Here is a 22,894-nt window from a genome sequence, read left to right as displayed (position 1 = left end):
GTATTATATTACCACAGAGGACATTGCAGCACCATGGACAGAGGCAGAGGCCTGTACTTCCATAGTGCCTAAAACATGAGCTTTAAAAGAGGGTAGTGAAGCTGTATGGTTTATATGACCTTCATACTATGGCAGCAGCAGGACAGCATCAAGCTAGGCTGAAGAGTAGCTTTTTATTTAACCCTTTCCTGCTCAGACGCACAGACCCTCTGTAGTTCTCGTTCATTCCCGATTCTCGCGATGAAATTGTACCAGAGCGGTTGGCAACATCGTGTCAGCTGACTCAGAAAAAAGGCGGAGTCAGATGAGAAATCTAAATAAATAAAAAAATGAAATGAGCGACATGATTTGCTTCCACTGAAAACAACGCCATCCATCGACCCGGTTCGAAGTGAGCGTCACCGAGGGCACGGAGGCTGACGGTGGGCCGCAGAGAGGACGCATCCTGGGGAGAGGGCGGAGGAAAGCGTCGCTTTGGATGGGGGGAAGATAGGTCCTTATGTTCCTTAGCACTCTACACTGAGAAGCGAGGGGTTGCTGGAGAGGATAATCCAGAGGCAGGAGGAAGGAAGACAGGAGGAGGGGGAGCGGAACTGCCAGCATCATCGGAGCTCCATATCTGAGGCTGGCCCACTGTAAATCAAACAGTAAGATGCTACTCGGTCAAATTAGAGGAAATATTGATGGATTGTTAGCGTAGAATATTTTATTTGTCACCAAGATATACGTACAGTTACAAAGCCTTGTGGGAAAAGACACTTAAGCCTATTCCCGAAACGCGTTTGAACTGAACCAGCTCCAGTATTGTTATGCAATTCACATAAATGTGCCTGGAAGTGCGTTGAAAGTGGGCTACTCCATATTCAAGCAAGCTCTTTTCTCGCTGGTGCTAGCTGTGTGTGTGTTATCTCTGAAGACAGCTGGGATTACCGAGGCTCGTTTTGGTCTTGGGGGGGTAGGACCAGCTCGGACGCTTGATTGACCGTCGGGGTTGGACTGAGCCGAGAGAAGATGTCGGGTCAGACGTTGACGGACCGCATCGCCGCGGCGCAGTACACGCTCACCGGGTCTGAGGTGTGCAGGGCGGTGTGTAAAGCCACGACACACGAACAGACCCCCCCAAAGAAGAAGCACCTGGAATGTGAGTAACCTGCCATCTGTCTGTTTCCTCACCGACAATCCCTTTTCCTTCCACGTACAATAAGGCCACACAGTTGGATGCTCTATCCTACATGTAGGCTGCACTTTTTTTGCTCAGCTTTACCAACTTCACACGCACACGTCAACTGCATGTTTTCATTCCACTAATCACAAATCACTATTATGTAATTTTAACAGGCAGTTCTCTTATCTCACTGTGATGCAAATGATGCCATAAAACCCCATAGCATTTTCAGACCTCTTGAATAGACATGCTGATACTGATGTCCATGCATTATTGATTGCATTGGTAAAAGTAGCGTTAGTGCCAATCTACTGAACACAAAGACATTTGAACTATGAGTAATGTGTTAATATTTAAGGGCAAATTATATGAAGTGATATTCTGTGAATAAGGTACGTTACAACTGACAACTCAGTAGGTCAGTTCACAGTAGGCTACGGGAGAACACTGATACCTGCCTGGCACATTTGATTCTGTTCATTGTTATGGCTAAGGTTTAATCAGTATGAGCACTTCGACCAAAATCATCATTTTCCCTGAAAATACACTTTAATAGATTTTTCACAGTGATTGACTTGGCTATTGACTGCCAATTGAATGAACTGTAAACCTTGTTTCCAGTGACTAGTGTCTACACAGTCAGCTGACCTAAAAAGTGATAATGCTTTAAAGAACTGTTGAAAGTACAAAATATTTGGAATAGGTTTTTGTTTCTAAAAATGAATCAGTTGCTGGATAAATGTGTGGGTTGTTTGCAAATTACAGCAATTGGCCAATGACTTCCATTTTGCAACACCATTAGAGTGCACTAAAGCTGACAAGTTAAATGCATTGGAAATGTCCACTCACTTATTGCCATAATAACGCTGAATGATGGAGTGGGTACACCATGACTTAACAAAACAGTTTGCCAAAGTCTGAGTCAGTATTTTTCATTGAAGCTTTTTACTGAAGTGACACTGCCACATCACATCTGAAATAAAACGTAGCTACATGTAATAGACTGGTCTCTTTTGTGGCTGCAAAATACTATGTTATGGAGAGCTCCCACATCAGATAACTATTAAATGGTCTGCTGCACTGCAGAACTTGTTCTGTTGAGATAGAAGTAGAAGCAGGCTCTTCGTGCTGTGATAAACTGAATCGAGAAATATAATATTAGAACATGAACGGTCCTAGGTCCTGTACTGAACTTGACTAAGCACTTGAATGTGTGGTTTGTGAACACACCATATATTCTATGAAGGAGTGAGATACAAAGTCAGAGTACTAGTAGAACCCACAAAGCAGAGTGGTTATCACTGTTGGTTTAATACTTGGGCTGGTTGACTAATCTCAAGTGGGATATAGATGTCTTATGATGTTCCTATGGATAACTCAGTTATAATCCATACATAAACACCCTTAATTCCTGGAATAAGCAGACAATGCCACCATTTTAATGCTGAAACTCTAGTAATTGAAATAAATAATGTAGCTGATTTACATATAAAATCGATGACTGAAGAACACACGAATCAGATCATATTGTATTTATTTTTATTCAGTTTGCACTTCATGGTAGGTTCAACCGCCAAGTCAGTAGGCTGCATGTTTTTGCCCGTATTTTTATCTGTGGGTTCTCATTGCTTTTGGCAAATTTCCAACACAAAGGCTGGAATGGCATTTTGAATGGAGAGTGTTCCTGTTCAGAGCTTGGTGGGATTGAGGAGGTGCAGCTGTGAGTCAGCTGCCTGCCTGGGCACCACTTCTCAAGGCATGAATACTTCAGACAAAGCAAACTGTCAGCACACAGATCAGAAGAGACTGACTCAAAATCTAAAAGATTTTAATGCTCACCATCGTCCAAATAATCTCTGACTGCGGACATCTGTGACTGCTTTTCATGTATGTACTTACAATAGCAGACAAGTACTTTACAACATCTATGAATCATCTTCATTGTAGCAGTCATATACAGCTCATCAGTTACAGGTGACAATGTTAAAATCAGCCTTTACACCATTAATCCCCTCAAGTGTCTTATGGGTTAGGTTACCGCAACAGTCAAAACCCACCGAGGTTCCGTAGTAAATCTCATTCATTTTTCCATATACTTTTCAAAAAATTCAAATATTAAAAGTTTGAAGGCATGACAGCGGCTAACTAGGTATGGTAACTGAGAAAATTGAGGGAAACATTTTAATTATATTGTGATTTAAAGTTTCAGTTACAGATTTAAACACAAGTATTAGCACCCAACAGTTGTATTTTATTTATTTATTCATTTCTTTTATTTATAAAGTCTATAGGAAAAATTAATGTGAAATGTATATTGTATATTTTGACCATGCAATACCAGTGTAATGATGAGGAAACCACTTTTTGCTCATATAAAACAACCTGATGCAGGTGTTTATTACATTTGCTGTTTCTGTTTTTTTTTTTTTTGAAAGAAGTAGATGATAGATTGTGATCAAATGAATAATATTAACCATAGGTTTAAAGCAGCTGTATTTGTGCAACACAGTGAATTTATAGAATTGTTTTATACACTTACAAAATAGGCCATTTAGTTGTTTTTCTAACCGAAAGCGACCACAGTGAGCAATGAGGCTTTCTGCCTTCAAACTCTGAGGGTTACACTTGAAGGCAGCATTTTAGTACTTCTTTTTTTAGTGTCGGCCCAGAGCTTGTATGGTACATGCAGGCAGGACAGGTGCCGGGTGTAACAAGGCCACGTGTTCACTAAATGATGAACACTCCTAATAGCTCTTTATGCTCGTCTTTACTGATGTTGTTTTACTTTAGAATTGAATAATGCTGGAAGTGATATTCTGCCCCACTCTACTTTGCGTTCCCACTAAATTCTTGTTTTCAGAAAAATCAGCATGGCAGATGCTGGAAAAACAATCACTAGCTTCTCTCGTGTTGCTAAATTTGTCTTTTCTAATTAATAGCTTTTTTCACACTAGTGTAATTGTACTTTGCTCCAAGTAATACAAGATACAACCCTTTCATTCCATGTACCACCACAGACAGTCTTTCCAAGTCCAATACATGCTTATTGGATTAAAACTCTAGCAGAAGTAAATATATAATCAAATCATGAGAAAACAGGACTCAACTTAGTCTTTAAGCAATCAACTTTTACAGCTGCTCCCATTAGGCACTGCAGTTTTCCAAAGCAGAAGTCAGCTGAGTTATTTCTTTTTAGATACATTTTGCTATTTAAAATGTACAAATTATAACCTAATGATCCGCAATGTCATAGATCGTAACTATATAGCAGACTTTACAGGGTCCATGGTAACACATTAGTAAATCAGAACTAAGCCAGACAAAAACACAAACAGAAATCATATGATCGCCCAACCTGTACCCACTGATGTAGCTTGTTTATGTTAATGTTTGGGGGTGTGGTCCCCTATGAAACTGATATAACTGTCCGCAAAACATGCATGAGTCATTGTGATATAGTGTGTGGCATAGTGTGTTTGCACAATAGGATGAAAGCCTAGTGGGGGTGGTACTGGAGGTACTGCCATGCTCCCCCTTTAGTGTACATCTATCATAGCAAGAAATAACTGCAGCATAACTGTAATCTGTGGACAATGAGAAGGCCATGTGAAAGAACTAGTGAGAGCTGGTTGAACACCATTTTTTCCATGGTGTATGTTTTACATCTGAAGCCCCTGATTTAACCAACAACTTGTGTTTCGGATGACTAGTGTTTGTTATGTCTCCCTGTCATTTAAAATGCTGTGTAAATTGTTGCTTTATGCACCTATTGCTCCTCTTAAAGTCTTGACTATATCTATTTATGGATAAGAATGTGTATGTCTTGTGTATCATCTTAAGTAATAATAATCCTGCAATGTAGTCAGAGTTTAATGGTTAATACCACCATGTTTTGAATGTACACTATATGCAGCCCCTGTAATAAAAATTGCCAACCATAAACCATACTACAACTCTTGGAAAGCTTATATATTTAGCACAAACAAAGAACCTTACCTTTATTTATTTCAGCAATATAAGATTTTTCCTTTACCCAAATTACCTGCTTCAATGTGTGGTGTTTACAATTCTGGATACACATTTTTTGCTATGTTTTGCTAACATTGTGCATTTTATCTACCAAAAGTTCTACATACTATACCACTAGAACTTGTTTGGTTTATGAGTACTGGGTAGCAAATTGCATCTGCTGTGTTTTCTCTTATGTTTTCCTCCCTATTCCAATCTGTGCAGTGCTTGTGTATGGATGAGTTGCATTGCACACATTAAGGAGAATGGAAACGGTAGTATGAGAGGCCTTACAATGTCTAAAACTGTGTGGGTGCATGACCATCGTAGAAGCAGTATGTGTCCAGATTAATGAGGAGCATCCAGAGCTGTGGCCCACATAAAGCCTTAACTACACCATTATCTTCTCAAGATCTGAACATTGAGCTGCCTCCTCCAGACCACCCACCACTCACTAAATCTCAGATTAGAAGGGGCTTTAGAGGGCACTTTGGCCTTGAACCTGATCATTGGGGTCTCAGTATTTTGCCCCTATATCTTGAGTGACTTATTACACTAGAGAGTATATCTTACAAGGCCTGGGTTAATCATACAGTTCTGTGGATATGTTTTCAAGTGTATTTTCAAAGTCAATATGCATGCAGTACAGTGTAATGTGTTATACTAATACTGTTTTTAATGAATACCACATAGTTTTTTGAGAAAATCACAGTGCCAGGTTCAGTCTGATTGATCGTCACTTTCAGCTGTAGTAATACAATACTCAATATAAGATCAGACTGTTCAGCTTTATAGAAACTCAAAACCAGTCTTGCTGATGGCAGTGATTGGATGGACATTTCAGAACAAAAATGAACTGTACCTAAAGATACAATGGAGAATATGCATCAAAGGGTATTGCATTTTGTTGCAGTTTTGGTGCTTAGTTATCACCCATTGGATTTGAGCCGCGGTTAGAGGAAGGACAATTAAAGTCATTAGAGAGAAATGGATCGATTTGCACAGCAGGGAAAGCAGATCTGATTTTGGTGATGTATGACTGGTTGGTTTGATCAGCAATAATTAAACTGTAGATTTGTTTCGTTCTTTTTGCTCAAGGTAGCATTTGTACATTGCAGCATTAAAAAGTGGTTACATAAAATCCACAATATCTAAATGAGCATCCTCTTTCACCACGACTACCAGCTGCATTGTGCTGGCTGTCTGCCTATTCCTCCATGCCTCCACAGTGTCTGTATCTCGATAGCTTCCTTTTTGTTTGGCTGCCACACCACATTGGCGCTGCTACGCTATGCTGTGCTGGGTAGTAGCATTGCATTGTGGGTGCTTTTTCTCTCCCCCTGTATGTAGCTGGAGGCTGGTGGGAGCTATAAATAAAGCCCACGCTTTCACTATCTATTCACGTGTGCCTCTCAACACAGGCATCACTCTTTACCAGGCAACAAAATTAACATAATAAATTATCAGAGAATTACAGTGAAATATATCAGAGGATTAATGTATACTGATCAATGTATTAGGTAAGTTTTTTAAATACAAATGTCAGCCATCAGCTAATCAGATAGCTCTGGTTTAATGTTCCTACTTTGGATCCAGGTCTAGTGACATGAAGGCGCTGACCTTGTTTCCTCTTTTTGTCAAATTCTGGTTCAGTTCTTGTTATCATTTTTTTCCTGCTTTAGATCCCATATACACCTGATTTTTGCCCTTGTCCATAAATTGCTTTTGTTAGTTAAGGTCCAGCTCTGGTCTTGTCTTGACAGATAAACAAATAGACGGATATACTTTATGAGGAAATTGCATTATTGTTGCAGCCCATACAGATGTAACACATAATGAAAGCATCTTTGACCAGAAAAGTGCTTTATAAAGAGATGATTAATGATATTATTATTCCAAGCAGCTATCAACAACGTCATGCCCTTACTGAAGACAAAACATGCAGCCTGCAGTAGAACATCTCATTCATTTATTCCAAGTTAAGGACTTAGTCAGCCATAGAATATTGCAGCGCTTGTATACCCACCCACTATAAGATAAGCCTCATCAGAGCACTGCTGCTGTAGCTGATTTTTAAATTTTTTTACACTTTCCTTATGAGTTGTGCAAATATAAAAGCTTGTTACCACAGAAACCACCTTGGCATGTCCCCAGTGTGTGTAAAATCCATCTGTGAAAAAGAGGATCCTACGAGATGTATGCTTGGTTTATAGACAGTGTAGTCTAGTGTGTAGTGGGTTGGCAGCAGTTGTGCTCGCTACCAAAATATCAGTTACATTTATCGATGAAAAGCACTATGGGAAACCAGACTCCAGTGCTCCTTGAATTCTATACGATGACATTTGAGTCAGAATGAGACAATAACATTCTAAAAAAAATAGATCATGTTTTATTTTTTTCCTTTGCAATTTATGTTTTGCATTCAGGATTCAGTACATGCTATAAATCCCGCACGTCCAGAAGCATTACTTTGGACAGAAGAATCAATTATGAACTGCGAAACTGATACAAGAATCCCATACATTTCAGAATAGTTAGTAAAGGCCTAACTACTACTTAAGTTTGAACAGGTTTAAGAAGACCAATTATGTAAAATCTGACACAGTCAGTACTTAATAGTGGTTATTCAGACTACAGATGTTTCTATTATTATGTTGTTTTAGATTTACAGTTTTTTACGATAACCAGAATGTAAAATAATCATCTAATATCTATATGTAAGTGTTCTTTCAAAAGATCTGCAATGACCTCCAATTCAAACTGATTTTGACTCAGTTGCATATATTGTGCAGCCCTAACTGTGGTGCATGGTTAAACGATGCAATGGTTAAAAAAAAACAAAAAAACATATTACCTATTTCTGTTGTGATTTCTTGATGTGATGTCTTTTTGTAGTTGCATAATTGTCTAATGATATTCCTAACATTAATTTTTAATTATTTCTATCAAATCTGTTTATGTTGCTGCAAAACTGTAGGTACATAGTTTGCGTTTATAATGTTCATGACTCATATAAGTCTTTAGTCATTATTAGCTTGATTGCATTACTTCAAACTCAGATTGTAGCTGCAGATAAGTGGCATTTGTGCACCCATGTAGATAATGTCGCTCTGTGAGACTAGTGCTGTAATGCTGGTGCCTGTAATGACCTTGTGTAACTGTTACAACACTCTCCAGGCATGTTCTGTGTGCCCTCATGCTTAAACACCAAAACATGAGTTTGAAGTCTGTGAAAATATATGATTTTATTATTACTGTTATTATTATTATTGGTTATTGGCATGTTTCTTTTCTGGTGCTTGCTGTCACAGTAATCATGGGCATCTGTAGACACTGTAATTACCCCAGAGTTTAGTACTACCAGCTCTTTAAATTCAACCAAGTGAAGATTACCAGGCATGTGACCCTTGAAGTATTCTACTACTTATATCAATATAATTTACCAAGTAGATTGAAATTAAATACTACACTGGTAATATTTTCACTGTACATTAAATTCATGAATAACTGAATAAGATTAATTATGACACTTATGATTTTTGATATTTCAATTTATTTTTGATAACTTAGTCATCTATTTAGTCATCAAAGTAAATTAAATCAGACTGAGAATTAAGTTAGCTACCATTCAGCATTAAGAGTTCCAATCATTTCATTACCTTGCATCATGGATTAATTGAGATTGCCTGACTGCTGGTGTCCTAGTTTGGATTATACCACCCTCTGAGCTTATGCGTTGTGTGATAATATTGGACAACATTAACATTAATGTGTACTCCTGTCTAAATCCCTGCTTGAAGGACATTGTAACATATCACAGCGTGCTAGACTTGACTCTTCACCTCCCACTACCATGCTCCTCTCTTGTTTTCACACAAACTCGTAAATAATTAAGATCTTAGCAGAGGGAAGACGGTGAGTCAGAAGCTCCTGCTGAAATCCTGTTCAGCATCGAAAACACCTCTCCCAGCAGAGCACTTTTCTCTATTTCCCTCTGCAGGCTAGTCACGACATACAATAACATAGTAGCTTCAGTACACCAAGGAGCACATGTGGTCGTTGAGAGAGCAAAACTAACAAGGTTCATTTACATAAAAATGAGGGACCTCCCGTGGAGATACAACATGTTTTGGTGAGGATCTCTATTTGAAACTACTTGCATACAACAGTATACATTTTACTTATAAGGACTATTGACTTGCTATTGGTGTTACTTATCTTTCCATTGTAATACATATTTTGAAAAATGTGGAAAATACTCTTGACCAATGATTGTACTGTAACTATGGGCATAAAATAGTGGGCTCTGGATTACGTAGTATCAATTTGCCAAATGAGGAAAGGCAGAGTGAAGGAGCGACAGACAGACAGAGAAATCAAAAGTGTGGGCTGGAGATGCTGCTGCTGAGTCATGAGGCCTTGAGGGATTATTCACTCGTGTTTGGGCTCACTAGTGAGGAAGTGCAATGTTACTGCATGATCCAAGTGTGACAGGAGGGAGCAAGCATATCAAAGCATAGTGTGTTTCTCTTATTAATATTTATTAGATATACTTTCTTATTCAGTATAGTAATGCTGCCCAAAAGGGACAGGGTTAGTAAGTCCCTGGCTTGGATATATTTGAGGAAGGAGTTAAGCATAACCTATTCCCTTGAGAAAAACTATTAAATTAGTATAGCAGAATAAAATAAACAGTAACCTATTCACTGAATTACTTTTAGTGTTTAAGTTTAGGTTTCATTTATTACCATTTCTTTATGGAGAAGTTTGACTTTGAGCAGAGGTCAGTAGCATTGACATAAAGACAAGACATAATGAAAAAACAAAAAGAACTGGACAATATACAATCTCTCAGGCTTCACACATCTGCAGTCAGTCCATGTTGTTAATCACTTTTATGGACTGGGGCAGGAACAAGCACCCTGTATCTTCTCCTAGACTGCAGGAGCTCATACTGTGTGTTGAGTACATGAGAGGCATCTATGATGATCTTCAGAGTATCACAACTGACTATTCAAAGATGGTCTGTGGTCCAGTCAAACACACCCAGGATGTTATCAGACAGTTTTACCAGTCTAAGGATCTGCGGTTTATACATGTCAGGCTTCCAAACCAGCTGACTATCCACACTCTATACTAGCTCTGTAGAATGTCAACATTATATTTTGGCTGACTCAAAACACCCTTAATCTCCTAAGAGATTGTGGGCTATATCATTTTATACTGACCTTGTAGGCTGCTGTACAGTGACGTAAAACATTGTTCTAATGACACGAATATATAGCAGACCTATTGAGTTAGCGGCCCAGAGGTGTTATATGGTCTATCAAACAACCTGGCAGTAAGTGTGCAGGCGCTTACTTGGCAATATTAATAAATCACATGTTTGTAAAAGTCATATGTGCTTTTTTCTGCCCATTCTGCGGAATAAGATTTTAAAGTGATGCTAGTGATTCTGGTCAGATTGTCTTCCTTTCATGTATAACACTCAGTCCACACCTTCTTATCTCATCCATCACTCTAACTCAAGATATGGCCCCAGGTTTAAAGTCTGACAATCTCCCAGCACCCAGTCAATACATATCTTTCCCCCTGCAATCACAATCATGCCTGGGGGAGCAAGCATGCTGGAATCTCTCTTTTGTTACATATTTGATCTTTTCTATTGTGGTATTTTTGCATATACTAAGAAATAGGCTTGATGCTCAATACTGATTCTGATACCACAATGGTAATTAAAACTGTATTTATTTAAACAATAGAATGTTATTTTCAACATTGAATTGTAGTACTTTGTTTTATATTACGATGGCCTTATAGATATGTAGTCCCTCAGACATCCTTAGTGGTCCAAGAGAATATATTAGTCTATGTGGTCTTATACCTGTTCTGATACAGCTCAAGATCATTCAGGAAAGGTTGATTTCTGTCCTGTGAATGTGACTTTTTTATCTAGTTGAAGAAATTGGGTGGAGTGGGTAAGGATTCTGTTTTGCGATTCTTAAGCCAGCACAGATAGTTGGTATAGTGTTTTTGTGTATTTCTCTATATGGTGAGGCAAGATTATTTTTCTCTGTACTGAAAAAGAGCTTTAGCCTAGTCTTATTGTCTAGTAGTAGAGCTCATTCTATCACAGTTAATGAAAATGCATGGTGGTCATTATTGTGCTAATAGTCCATTGATCATGCAATTGAACAGTGTTACTGGTTAAAATTGTTATAAATTGTTTTCTTTACCCTTTAAAATGATGCATCATTGCAAAACTGGTTTTGCACATTAAATGCTCTAAAATTACATACATTTCCTGCTTTGTTGAATGTTGACCAGATCCTGCGTTGTGGGTGAGAATCCTGTCTTGTTTTCTACATGCCATTTAAGCCATAAAGAAATATTGGTGAAAAGGGTGAAATTGTATGTTTAGTGCCGGTCTAGTGTATGTTTAGTCTCTTAAATCTAATTATTTTGTGTTACACTGAGCAAGGCTCATTTTTTGACAATATAAGCCATACATCTTAAATTCTAATATAAGCCATCAGAGGTCTACTAGTCAGAACAATCCAGACCTTTTGACATTTCCCTTCATCTATGCATAATGTTGTTGTTGTTGTTTTTTCATAATAGCACACCTTATAACTGCCCCTCACCATGCACCTCTTCACCTGTCTTTATAACCACACGCATCTCTTTTTGTAATTCTCAGATCTGATCCAGGCCACCCAGGAGACCAATGTGAACGTGCCCCAGATGGCTGACACACTGATGGAGAGGGCCGGGAATGCCAGCTGGGTGGTGGTGTTCAAAGCCCTCATCGCCACACACCACCTCATGGTCCACGGCAACGAGGTGAACTTCTCTACCAAATCAATATAAAAAAAACAAGGGGTGGAGTCCATGCTTAAGTACATACAAGCACGGAAATTGCTACTAAAAAATGTATTAGTAAGTGTAAATGTACGGTAAGGTATTTTAACCACTATACTTACTAGTTCTATTACTAATACCACCTCAATTACAGTAACTACCCCAAATTACAAATAATGTCCAGTCCATCTTTGCAGTTGCTCTTCCTACTATTGTGCTGCTGCTACTGCTGCTACTACTTACTTCTTAGTATGTCCTATCGCTTACGCCACTACCAATACTGCTGTTTCCGTTGAAGAAAAAATCCCAACTATTTTTCATAACTTGTATTATATATACTTATGTATTATGACTGTATTTACTACTTTTTTAACCCATTCCACTTTTAGTGTCAAAAATTTTTTTTAAGTCAAAAGGACTTAAAAGTCCCTCTCTCAAAATACAAATAGTTAATTTACAATACTGAGGTGGTTATTTATTGATATGATTAATTCTGCTAATACTGGAAATTAATAAATGAAGTCACCTTAGTTTTGAGTATTCCTCTTTGAGTAATCCCAACATGCATGTCACAGAGCTTCTAATATCATGGTAATTGCTCTTGCAGCCTCTGAATGAACCAGCAAATGTCCAGGCAAAAGAGCAAGTGACCTTATGTTCTGAGAGCCAGAAGGGCTGTGGTCATTTACTGATAAGACTAATTACCATTCATTTAGGCAAAGTGATGAATGAATTGCACAATTGTTTCTGCTTGTTGTAGAAATCTGATACTCCTAGTTTTTAGTGCCTTGTTGTGGCTCTTTTGTGTTTTGTGTCATTCACTTCTATACAGCACATGACATGATAATTGCTCATGTTTAATATGTATTACTGTTGGCCATATCTTTCTCAGAGCTGCACAGGAACCTTATTTGTCAATGCCATATTACTTTATGCCCCCACATGGAACTGCTGCATTGCTCATTTATAATACTATCATGTTTTAATTGCAAATGAGACCATGGTATGGCATTTTAATTCACTATATTTGTGGTCAAGAATGCATGGCAAGATTCTTGTGCTCCAAGGAAATTAAGATTCTTTTCATGCCTTTTCAATTAGATAATCAATTATGAAACTTATGTGAATGTTTTCTAGTTTCCATATGAAATCTATCGTGATGACACCAAAAAATAATATTATAAGATAAAATAAGATAAGATAAGACATTACTGCTGGGACTAGGACTACAGTGGTTACTTCTACTTGTAATACTTAAACTACTTTCACTATGGCTACTGTGCCACTACTTTCTTACTGTTACTGTGACCACTACATACATTATTGCTGCTCCATCTGAACTTCTAACTTACTGTTGTTTAAATCAATAATTTTGTTAAGTCTTGTGAGATGATTGGCTGTTGTGATTGCATAAAAATGAATTGAAGTGAATTGCTGCTAATCACTTGCATCTTGCAAGTGCACATACAATAATTTTAAAAGAAAGTACTATTATTTAATGTCGAAAATTGCATTTTATTATGAATGTGGTATTGGAATAAGTATTGAGTATCAAATCTATTCCTTAGCATCAAAATCGAGTTTGAAATTTCAGTGTTGTGACAACACTACAATCATTAGAATGCTGTATTTGCAGAATGTAATCTAACCACTAATCTTATTATTCATTCTTCCATAGAAGATTTGCTGTTGATATAGCATGAGCAATGCTGTATACATATCATTAACTATGTATTCTCTTGCAGAAATTTCTACAATTCCTGGCATCTAGAAACACACTTTTCAACCTCAGCAATTTCCTGGACAAAACTGGTTCCCATGGTGCGTAGTATTTGTTTCTGTCTTTGTTATTTTGGCTTTTGTTTAAAAATCCCACATACATCACTCAAGAAAGCATGATTGTTAGGTGGCTCTTGTACCTGAGCTCTCTTAATTCTTCATACCATTAATTAAACTAATCTACATAAATAAAATGTCTCCCATGGCTTGCTGTCATGGGAATTGTGCACACATGGATGGCCAACAAGTGTTTTAGCAATAGATGTAGTCAACACAGTAAAAATTTTCCTTTGTGCTCTGTTTTCTCCAGGCTATGACATGTCCACATTTATCAGACGCTACAGTCGCTACCTGAACGAGAAAGCCTTCGCGTACCGACAGATGTCTTTTGACTTTGGCAGAGTCAAGAAAGGGTTGGTGTTCCATTGTATCACTTGTACAATTAGTGTATAGAGTTACCTTAAAACATTATTAGTATTAGAAATGTTATGTCTCCTTTAACAAGACTGAGTGAGACTTTATAATCCACAAAACCAAGAAAAGTTCTGGACAAATTGTCTTGTAAATGGCCTATTGTCACTACGGGGTCATTTACTCTCATAAACACATTCTCATGCATACATTAGTGTGTATGACTCTGAAGACAAGGTGGGTCAAGTGTCTTGCCCAAGGACACAATGGAACTTTTGGGTAGGAGGACATAAATAAAATTAATCTTTGACACTCCGGCCATAACCCAGTGTATGTGCAGTTGTAGAGCCCATTTAAACCTGTCATTGGGACAGTGCAGAGCTTTCCTGCCTGTACTGTGGTGGTGAATACAAAGTGGTGATTACTCATGCTCAGAAGTGGGCTGAGCCGCTGCTGCAAATGCATCTGTAAACCTTGTGTGGTGTAAAGATAATGTCGCTTTGTCTATATCCATTATCAGAATTAACTGAATCGTGTTTGTTGAACTTTTGAACGGTGTTATACTAATTCATCTGGTTATTTCTTACATTTCTGTTTCTCTCATTCTGCTCTTAGGGCGGATGGAGTAATGAGGACCATGCCAGTAGAAAAATTACTACGAGGAATGAACATTTTGCAAGGCCAGATTGATGCTCTTCTGGACTTTGATGTAGGTGACATTCTTTCTAATGATTTCTGAACATCTTAATAACATTTGTACTGATACAGTAACTACTTTCAACTATGTGTTGAAAAATCATTAGATTAACCCCTAGGCTGCTGGACTGTTTTTGCTGTCCACCAACATTGTAGATAAATGTCAGTCCTACATAGCTCTCTTCTATTGCAGAACATGAGTTATTCTAAACACAGGCATCTTACTGTGACAGGGATAGAGTTAGTTTTAGGGGACTCAACTTCTTTATGTCACCTTCAAGATTAACACGTTTTATATGATTGCTACTCTCACAACACGTATATGTTTCTGTTAGCATGCATCTCTCAAATATTGGTAAATATTGTTATATGCTTTTTGTTTTCTACAGGTTCAGTCGAAGGACCTAAACCATTGTGTGCTAAATGCGTGCTTTCTACTCCTTTTTAAAGATCTGATTAAGTTGTATGCTTGTTACAATGATGGTGTAATAAACTTACTAGGTAAATACTATTGTGAATATTTGACTTCTGCAAACAGAGTGAGCAAATAATAATGCCGTGAATCTTCTTCAGAAAAGTTTTTCCAGATGAAGAGAAGCCAATGTAAAGACGGTTTAGAAATCTACAAGAGATTTTTAACACGAATGACTCGAGTTTCTGAGTTCTTCAAAATTGCAGAGGTAAAGCAACAAGAATACTCTCACGAGTCATCATCTGCTATTCATAAACTGTATTTATTTTTCTTTTCTTTTATTGTAGCAAGTCGGAATAGACAAAAACGACATACCTGAACTCACTCAGGTAAAACCTGTTTTTTGCTCTCTTTTTTTTGCGTTATTTTACTAACAAAGCATGTGTTACGTTACTGTATATTTTTGTAAATCTGTGGCATGTATTTCAGAGATACATGTTCTAATGCAGATGTTCTCAAACATTCTGGGAGTACCAGGACAAAGCTAGACCTAACTCCATATAACCACCACTAGATTATGGCATAACATTACCAAAACTAGAACTAAATATGGATCCAACTTGTCCATAATGATCTGTTTTTAATAGAACTTTCAGTTATGTTATACCACTTTCCTCTGGCCTTCTAGTAGTAGATGTTTCACAGTTTGAGAACCACTGCTCTTTGTGTTTTTATTAATATTAAAGGTCTGTCCCCTTCATGTGCAGCCTCAACAAACTCTAATTTTGGTGAATGACCCCTCTTTTTCCAAACCCACGCCTGTATTTCTGTTTTCGTTTCCAGAGATGCAGATTGATCATTCAGGCTGAGAGTGTGAGTAGTGCTAGCTTTATGGAGCAGGGAAGGTCAACATTTAGTCTGAGATTGAGTGCACTGGTTTGAAGTACGCTGCACTATGAGCCCATAGCCAGACAGACTTAACTCAGTCTGGAGGTGAAGTGACTGGAAAGGGCCGATAGACAGAGCTGTGATATGCTGAGCCATGCTGCTGACCAGGGCCTGTGTCCGCTTTTAAGCGCTAAGCATAGGTTAAGTTCAACCTAGTGCATTAAGGTGCAGATGACTGTAAGGCTGCAGAGATTCCAGACAGCCATGTTTTCACATTTATTGCATTTTGCTTTACGTTCAACCAAGTGGAAAGCTGCTGCACTTGCTGTTTGCAGGATTACAATAATAACATTTGCACTAGCTGCCTGACAAGCATGTTAAACCATGTTTGCACTTATACTGTTATGTTCAAAAGGAGAGCTAATACAAAATGCATGCTAGCCAAGGACCAAAGTTTAATGGGTTATCTATAATTCAGCAGTATATATAGATTTTTATGTCATTTACAATAATTGTGACGAGTACAGCTGCTGCACAAGCAAATGTATAGAAAACACATTCACTGTATCCAGTTAATTGGCTATTAATAAAAATAATTTTTTGAATGGGGTCTTACCTACTTATAATTACAAATTTTAAATGTAATACAAGATATACAAGTTTATTTTTTTTTTTACAATGAAAGCACTATTTTACACTTTTTGCTATTTTTGGCAGAAAGTGGTTAGATTTTATTTTCACTTCTAAGAGTCAACAACAGGTAATAGAGCTGTTTATCTTTTGAAATGTGATTATAGGTAGAGCGTTGCCCCCTTGATGATAGAGCCTGACATTTTCTATCTCAATGATAAATGCCCTCTCACACCATTCAGCACCAAGCCTCTGCCTCAGTAGACTGGGTAAATGGAGTCAAAGTGTATTAGAACCTTAGTAACAAGGGATATTGCTAACTCTATTGTTCCAGCATGGGAAATATGGTGCTTTTTGCATGTTGGCATGATTGCGTGCTTTCCCAATTTTGTTCAGATGCATTGGTCAAATATGTAAACTACTTTTGTTCTCAGATAGAGGAGTTGGGCAGTATTTATAAGCTTTAATATATTGAAATATTGCCATCCCCCATTTCTGCATACAGTAAATGAATAGACTATGTAGAAAGAAGACAATTTGTGTGGCAACTTTCAGAGGATAAACTTCTGGCACCGCAGTTTAAGCTGGGAACTTCCCACTGACCTGATGGTTTTATGGATTCACAGACAGCGTTATTGCCTGTAGTGGTAATCAGCCTTGTCCTCTTTGACTACAGCCGGCTGTATCTGAGATGCAGTGATAATAGTCCTCCTCTGTAACCTCTCTGTGTCATTGTGCAGGCCCCAGAGAGTCTACTGGAGTCCCTCGAGACACACCTCAACACACTGGAGGGGAAGAAGCCGTAAGTAATTAGAGTTCATAATTAGTGAGCAATCAAAAAATACTGTAATATAGATTGAAAATCAATTGAATGATACACAGACTATTATGCTATTGGATTTTTGTATTTATTTAAATAGTTCATTGAGAGAAAAAGAAAGCAGTGTAGGAAAAAATATTAAAATCCTTCAATTTAATTTACCAAATAAAATAACAGGATATTCACATTTGCATGTATATACTGCGCTGAATTGGTGAGGCTTCTTGTGCATTTTTCTTTTCAGTAAAAATAATTTGTTGTTATAATATATTTTATAGTTATGTTACTGAACAAAATGTCTTTCACCTATTTTTTTTTTCTATTGCATTCTAAAATGTGATTGCCTTTATGTCTCCTTGTTCACAGAGAGGATAAGTAAGTATGGCTCCAAAAAGACTTGTGGTTTATTGTTTATAGTCATATGTATTCATTTTCTCTTCTGTATACATCACAACACACTGAGTGTTTGTATCTATACAGAAATGCAGGGAATAATTTTGTGAATAAATCCTGTTATTGTATCTCTGTCATACAATAACAAATGTCTGATTAATCAATGTTAATGTTTGATTGAATCATTCTCATCAACTTATCATTAGCTCCAGCTTCAGAGATATTGTGTCCTGCATTAGGAAGATTATTGTTGAAGTGAAACTGGAGCCAAGATGCCATTACTCTGCTGTGCACTGTGAAACCTGTCCTTAAGTAGGTGGTGTCCATGGAGATGTTTGGCTGAAATGTTCCATAGTTTTAGATTAAACCTATCTGTCTATCTCGATTTTTTTCAATTACATGTGTTTATATTGATTAAAAATAAATTGAAAAACATGCATTCTTACTTTGAGCGGGGTTGCTTCTCCACAGACGTGACCTGTAATTTGGCCTTATGATGTTCCATGCTTGCGATACCCGCTTGTCTCATACTGTTACACTGTGGAGCATTCTAGGCAAAGCAGTGACGTTTCCATGGAAACAAGCAGCAAGCAACAAGCCTCCATCAGAATTGTTACATTGTGTACCTTTAAATATTTTGAAACCCTAAATGTCTACATAATAAAGCTGTTATTTTGCATTTCAATTATAATCATCTGCTCTTACACATGTTTTATATTTTTTTGCAGATCGCCCACCAAGGTAAGCCATTGTTTTATTATATATTAATTATATGATATTATTATTTATTATATAACAATTATAAGCCTGCCACAATTAGAAATAATCCAGCTATTGATTTAGATAAAGTTAAAAATGCAAGTTGCAATTGCTTCCTATAAAGTGGAAGTATTCTGAATAAACAGCACAAGTCATATCTTACATAATGAAATCACTAGGTCATCATGTTAATTAGGCTTTCTCTCTCCAGCAGGAAGCAACAGCCAACAACAGTGCCCCAGTTGCAGCCGCTGCACCAGCCAAGCCTGCGCCTCCTGCTGCCGGTGGGCCCCCAGCACGTCCTGGGCCACCTGCCAAACCCCCTCCTCCTGCCATTACCCCCACTGCTCCAGTCCCTGTCGCTAAAGCTAACAAGTAGGAATCCATCAACAATATCATATTAGTTTAATTGAGTAGCTTTAACATTACATTGGAGATCAATGCAGACTGTCAACAAGTACAATATTGAATATTCCCTCTGCCATTTGTTTAGTGCACTTGATGATGGTTTCTTGTTGGACCTGGACCCAATGTCCACTTCGTTAACAGGAGGCGCAACAGCCTCCTCCCTCATAACAAACTGGGGAGGTAAGCACTTGATGCATAGAAGATTTGACTGTTGGACATTGGACATTTGAAGTGAAATCTTGACATGATCATCCAGGGCTAGTTCAAATTGATAAAATAGATTTTTTGCTTTTTGCATTTTGAGATTAAATTGATTTGACAGATTTTTTTTGTTCTTTTTTGTGTTTTATCTCCTGTATAGATCTCCTAGCTGATCGTGAGTATCATTAAATATATGTCAATTGAATAATTGCAACATGATCATTCTTTTTATTTTTAGCACAAACTACTTGCACTCTATCTGCTAAAAAGATGCCAACCTATATCACTATATTTCAGGGTGGCAGTCGCACTCATCTCTCTTATCTTTCTCCTCTCTTCTTTGGGTTGTGACTGGGCTCTGGTGCTTGGATTTGGTGCTTTATAATGACCAGCCGCTGCAGAGCCTGTATCTGAGGCCAAAGTGGAGCCTCCTGCAGCAGTTGTCTCTGCTCCTGCTCCAGTCGCTATAGCACCCCCTCCTGCTCCAGTCGCTATAGCGCCTCCTCCTGCTCCAGTCGCTATAGTGCCCCCTGCTGCTGCCCCTGCTGCGGCTGTTCCGGTGCCCACCTCACTGCCCGTCTCTGCTCCCACCACCACTGCCACAGACATCGACCTTTTTGGAGGTCAGTGTGGTTGGGTACACAGGCTAAATAGCATGGCCTTTTGTTTGCTTTTTAATATCTAGTGCTATAATTAGGATTTGGATTTTGAGATAGCATACTGTTACATCTCAACAATTTGAAAAAGGTAAAATTCACATCATTTTTGTTGGACAGATTGTATTCTGCCTTTCTCCTTCTTTTAAAATGCTAACACAATGTCAGGCTGATCCCATCCCAAATCCTATTAACAACATAGCGTCTATTGGTGGTTGCACAATTACCATGTTTTGCACCCCTATAGACTGTATTGTAATTAATATTTCATCCAGATCAAGAGATGTGTCTTATTTGCTATTTTATTTGCACCCCTGATAGTTTTCCCTCCATGGCTTACTAACAGATATGTCAAGAATATAATTTATCAAAATAGCAAGTATGTCAGAATTCTGACCTTGACATGTCCTTTTTGTCACAGAGTACCACTAACTTGTGACAACTGCCACTGTTTGCCCTCAATGAATGCACCTCTATGCAGCCTGTTAAATCACAAATTGCACAGTTTGATCTCTTAGATTTATGGGCTGCATATGTCTTGTATTCTCTGCTTTCTCCTGATGCTGACCTGTCATTTTTGTTTCCTCTCCGCTCCATCTGTTGGCACATCTTTTGTTTGATCCATGTGTCTGTCGTGGTCCCGGGTGTTGTGTTTGCCGTTGTTGCTCTTTCCATCTGCAATAGATGCCTTTGCACCTTCTCCAGGAGACGGTCCGGCTGCCGTGGCTGCGGGCCCTGCTGCTGATGCGTTTGCTGGATCTGGTGGGTGGATTGACGGCTTTTTCTGAAAGTGAATGTTGTGTGCCTGTTTGTGTTTGTGTACAAATGTAATGTTTAAATACAAGCTGCTTCTGCCTTCTCAGAGGACAGTAGTACTAACATGCCCAACAGGGCCTACTGATTCACTCTCAATCCTGCTCTAAGGTCCCAGTCATAGACCTGCTGTCCCATCCGCTCATTTCTCACTAAATACTACAGTAAAAAGCAAATCTCCTTTATTAGATTATCTGTTTTACACTGCCCAAAGCTATAGTGTGACATTAGACGAGATGTTATGCTCATCAACAGTTTTTAGCAAATATAGGAACTAATATTGGTTTGATTTGCTATTCTATTGGCGTACTACCAGTAACTACTGTACCATGAGATACAGTACATTGATTGATCCTGATTTATTATCAGGACACCAACTTCCGAGCATTTACCATGCCCCTGGATTTTCAATGCTATTAATCTTGTTTTGTGCTGTTTTTTTTTTTTTTTTTTTTTTTTTAATATCATGCTTTTTATTTTTGTCAAAATTATAATTAATATATGTGGTTTGAAAGGCAGCAATGCATTTTAATGAAAGCATGATTTGACATTTTGGTCTGTAGATCCCTAACACAGAATTACACTAACGACAAGAGACAGGACACTATAAACAAATAATTATGTTGGTTGTGGTTGTTGCATGTTTATGGAGTAATACAGTCTAAAAAGTTAGGTTTCTGTGTTGGTTTTCCTGTCTGTGCATAGCATTACCATAGTTTGTCTAGCGAATATGTTACATCATATATTAGACTCTGCTTTTTACCGTGTTTTAACAACCCCTAACCACCCCGTCCATATCCACGATCCCCTCCCCCTTCTTCTCCTCATACCACCATAACTCCACTTTACCTATGCTGTTGAAGACCCCTTCGCCACGACAGAAGGATCAGCTAACATGGCTCCGGAGCTGGACCTATTTGCCATGAGACCGGCCGAATCAGACAGCACCACCTCCGCCTCTGTCCCAGCTACTGTCACTCCTCCTCCATCCAGTGAGGCTCCGACCATCGCTGCTCCCATTGCTGCCCCTGCTGCCCCTGCCCCATCCACAACCTCCACTACTACCACTACTACTACTACAACAACTGACAAAACTACCACAGAGTCCACAGCCGCTCCCAGTATAGATCTTTTTGGTGGTAAAGTCCTTTTGCTTTCATTCTGCCTCTGCCTTGCCCTGCACTCTAATGATGATGATGAAAGTTTTGATGATATGTTGATTAACCTGCCTAGTCCCTTCATTTCAGATTTACTTTTGTTTTCCATACTAACTTTCCCTCAGTTACAGAGCACATGGCCATTTAAATAATCAAGCATTTTTATATTCTCTACATTTTACAACTGGCCACACTAGTTGTTCATATGTGCAAAACATATAGTGATGGTTTTCTGCATTTAAATACTATTTGATAATAACAATACAGAAATTAATAACGTTACTACAAAGCTACTTATGTTAGTTACACATACAAAATGTATACCTTCAATTTGCAAATCATTTTGTACCCAAAAATTTGTCCACTTTCCTAAAATGGACAAACCATGTCAATTTAAAACATATCTTTAATCACTGTTTCTATCAATATTGCAAAAATACAAACACATATTTGTTTCTATTGATTGAATACATTTGTTATATTAGTTTGATTTTGGCCAAAATACAGAAATTAAATGTGCTTTTGCAGTTTTACACAAATATCAGAAGTCGCTCAGCCTGTTTGGATTAGTGGCCTAATATTTTACAAATGAATTGAAAGGATTAAGAGATTTAGAGAAAAATGTCCTCTCTTCTCCGGTTTTACACCAATAGACTAGATATCCATTTATCTATGCTTGATTACAACTATTGCACTTAAAGTTAAAAGGGAATTTTCTGTTAGTTTTGATTGAACATACCTGCTATTTGCAATGTATCTCAGGCATTCGAAATTAATTGAAACCAGGACTACTGAATGGGTTCTTTTGTGCCTTTAATTCTTTAATCAGCCAGAATT

At 38.0% G+C, this 22,894-nt stretch overlaps 1 protein-coding gene across 2 annotated transcripts in view; it reads left to right on the top strand.

Annotated features, from left to right (window-relative positions):
* The first annotated feature begins 363 nt into the window (after window positions 1-363).
* Window positions 364-22,894, top strand: part of snap91a (synaptosome associated protein 91a) — a 28,568-nt gene continuing 6,037 nt past the window's right edge. Inside the window, exons 1-17 of one of the 2 annotated variants that reach the window (XM_055227615.1) lie at window positions 364-647; window positions 960-1,141; window positions 11,874-12,016; window positions 13,780-13,855; window positions 14,124-14,226; window positions 14,840-14,933; window positions 15,310-15,421; window positions 15,494-15,600; window positions 15,680-15,721; window positions 17,591-17,652; window positions 18,792-18,804; window positions 19,034-19,197; window positions 19,316-19,410; window positions 19,592-19,606; window positions 19,824-20,054; window positions 20,772-20,849; window positions 21,764-22,039. In XM_055227615.1, coding sequence (XP_055083590.1) covers window positions 1,012-1,141; window positions 11,874-12,016; window positions 13,780-13,855; window positions 14,124-14,226; window positions 14,840-14,933; window positions 15,310-15,421; window positions 15,494-15,600; window positions 15,680-15,721; window positions 17,591-17,652; window positions 18,792-18,804; window positions 19,034-19,197; window positions 19,316-19,410; window positions 19,592-19,606; window positions 19,824-20,054; window positions 20,772-20,849; window positions 21,764-22,039 — 1,741 coding nt within the window. In that variant the 5' untranslated portion in view covers window positions 364-647; window positions 960-1,011. Of the gene's footprint in view, window positions 1,142-11,873; window positions 12,017-13,779; window positions 13,856-14,123; window positions 14,227-14,839; window positions 14,934-15,309; window positions 15,422-15,493; window positions 15,601-15,679; window positions 15,722-17,590; window positions 17,666-18,791; window positions 18,805-19,033; window positions 19,198-19,315; window positions 19,411-19,591; window positions 19,607-19,823; window positions 20,055-20,771; window positions 20,850-21,763; window positions 22,040-22,894 lie in introns of those variants that run through there. The other variant, XM_055227616.1, reaches the window with a different exon arrangement.

This window comes from Periophthalmus magnuspinnatus, chromosome 16, assembly GCF_009829125.3.
Source record: "Periophthalmus magnuspinnatus isolate fPerMag1 chromosome 16, fPerMag1.2.pri, whole genome shotgun sequence".
In the NCBI taxonomy this organism is placed as follows: domain Eukaryota; kingdom Metazoa; phylum Chordata; class Actinopteri; order Gobiiformes; family Gobiidae; genus Periophthalmus; species Periophthalmus magnuspinnatus.
The sequence above is the reverse complement of the archived record's forward strand: the minus strand, read 5'-3'. Positions and strand labels throughout refer to the sequence as shown.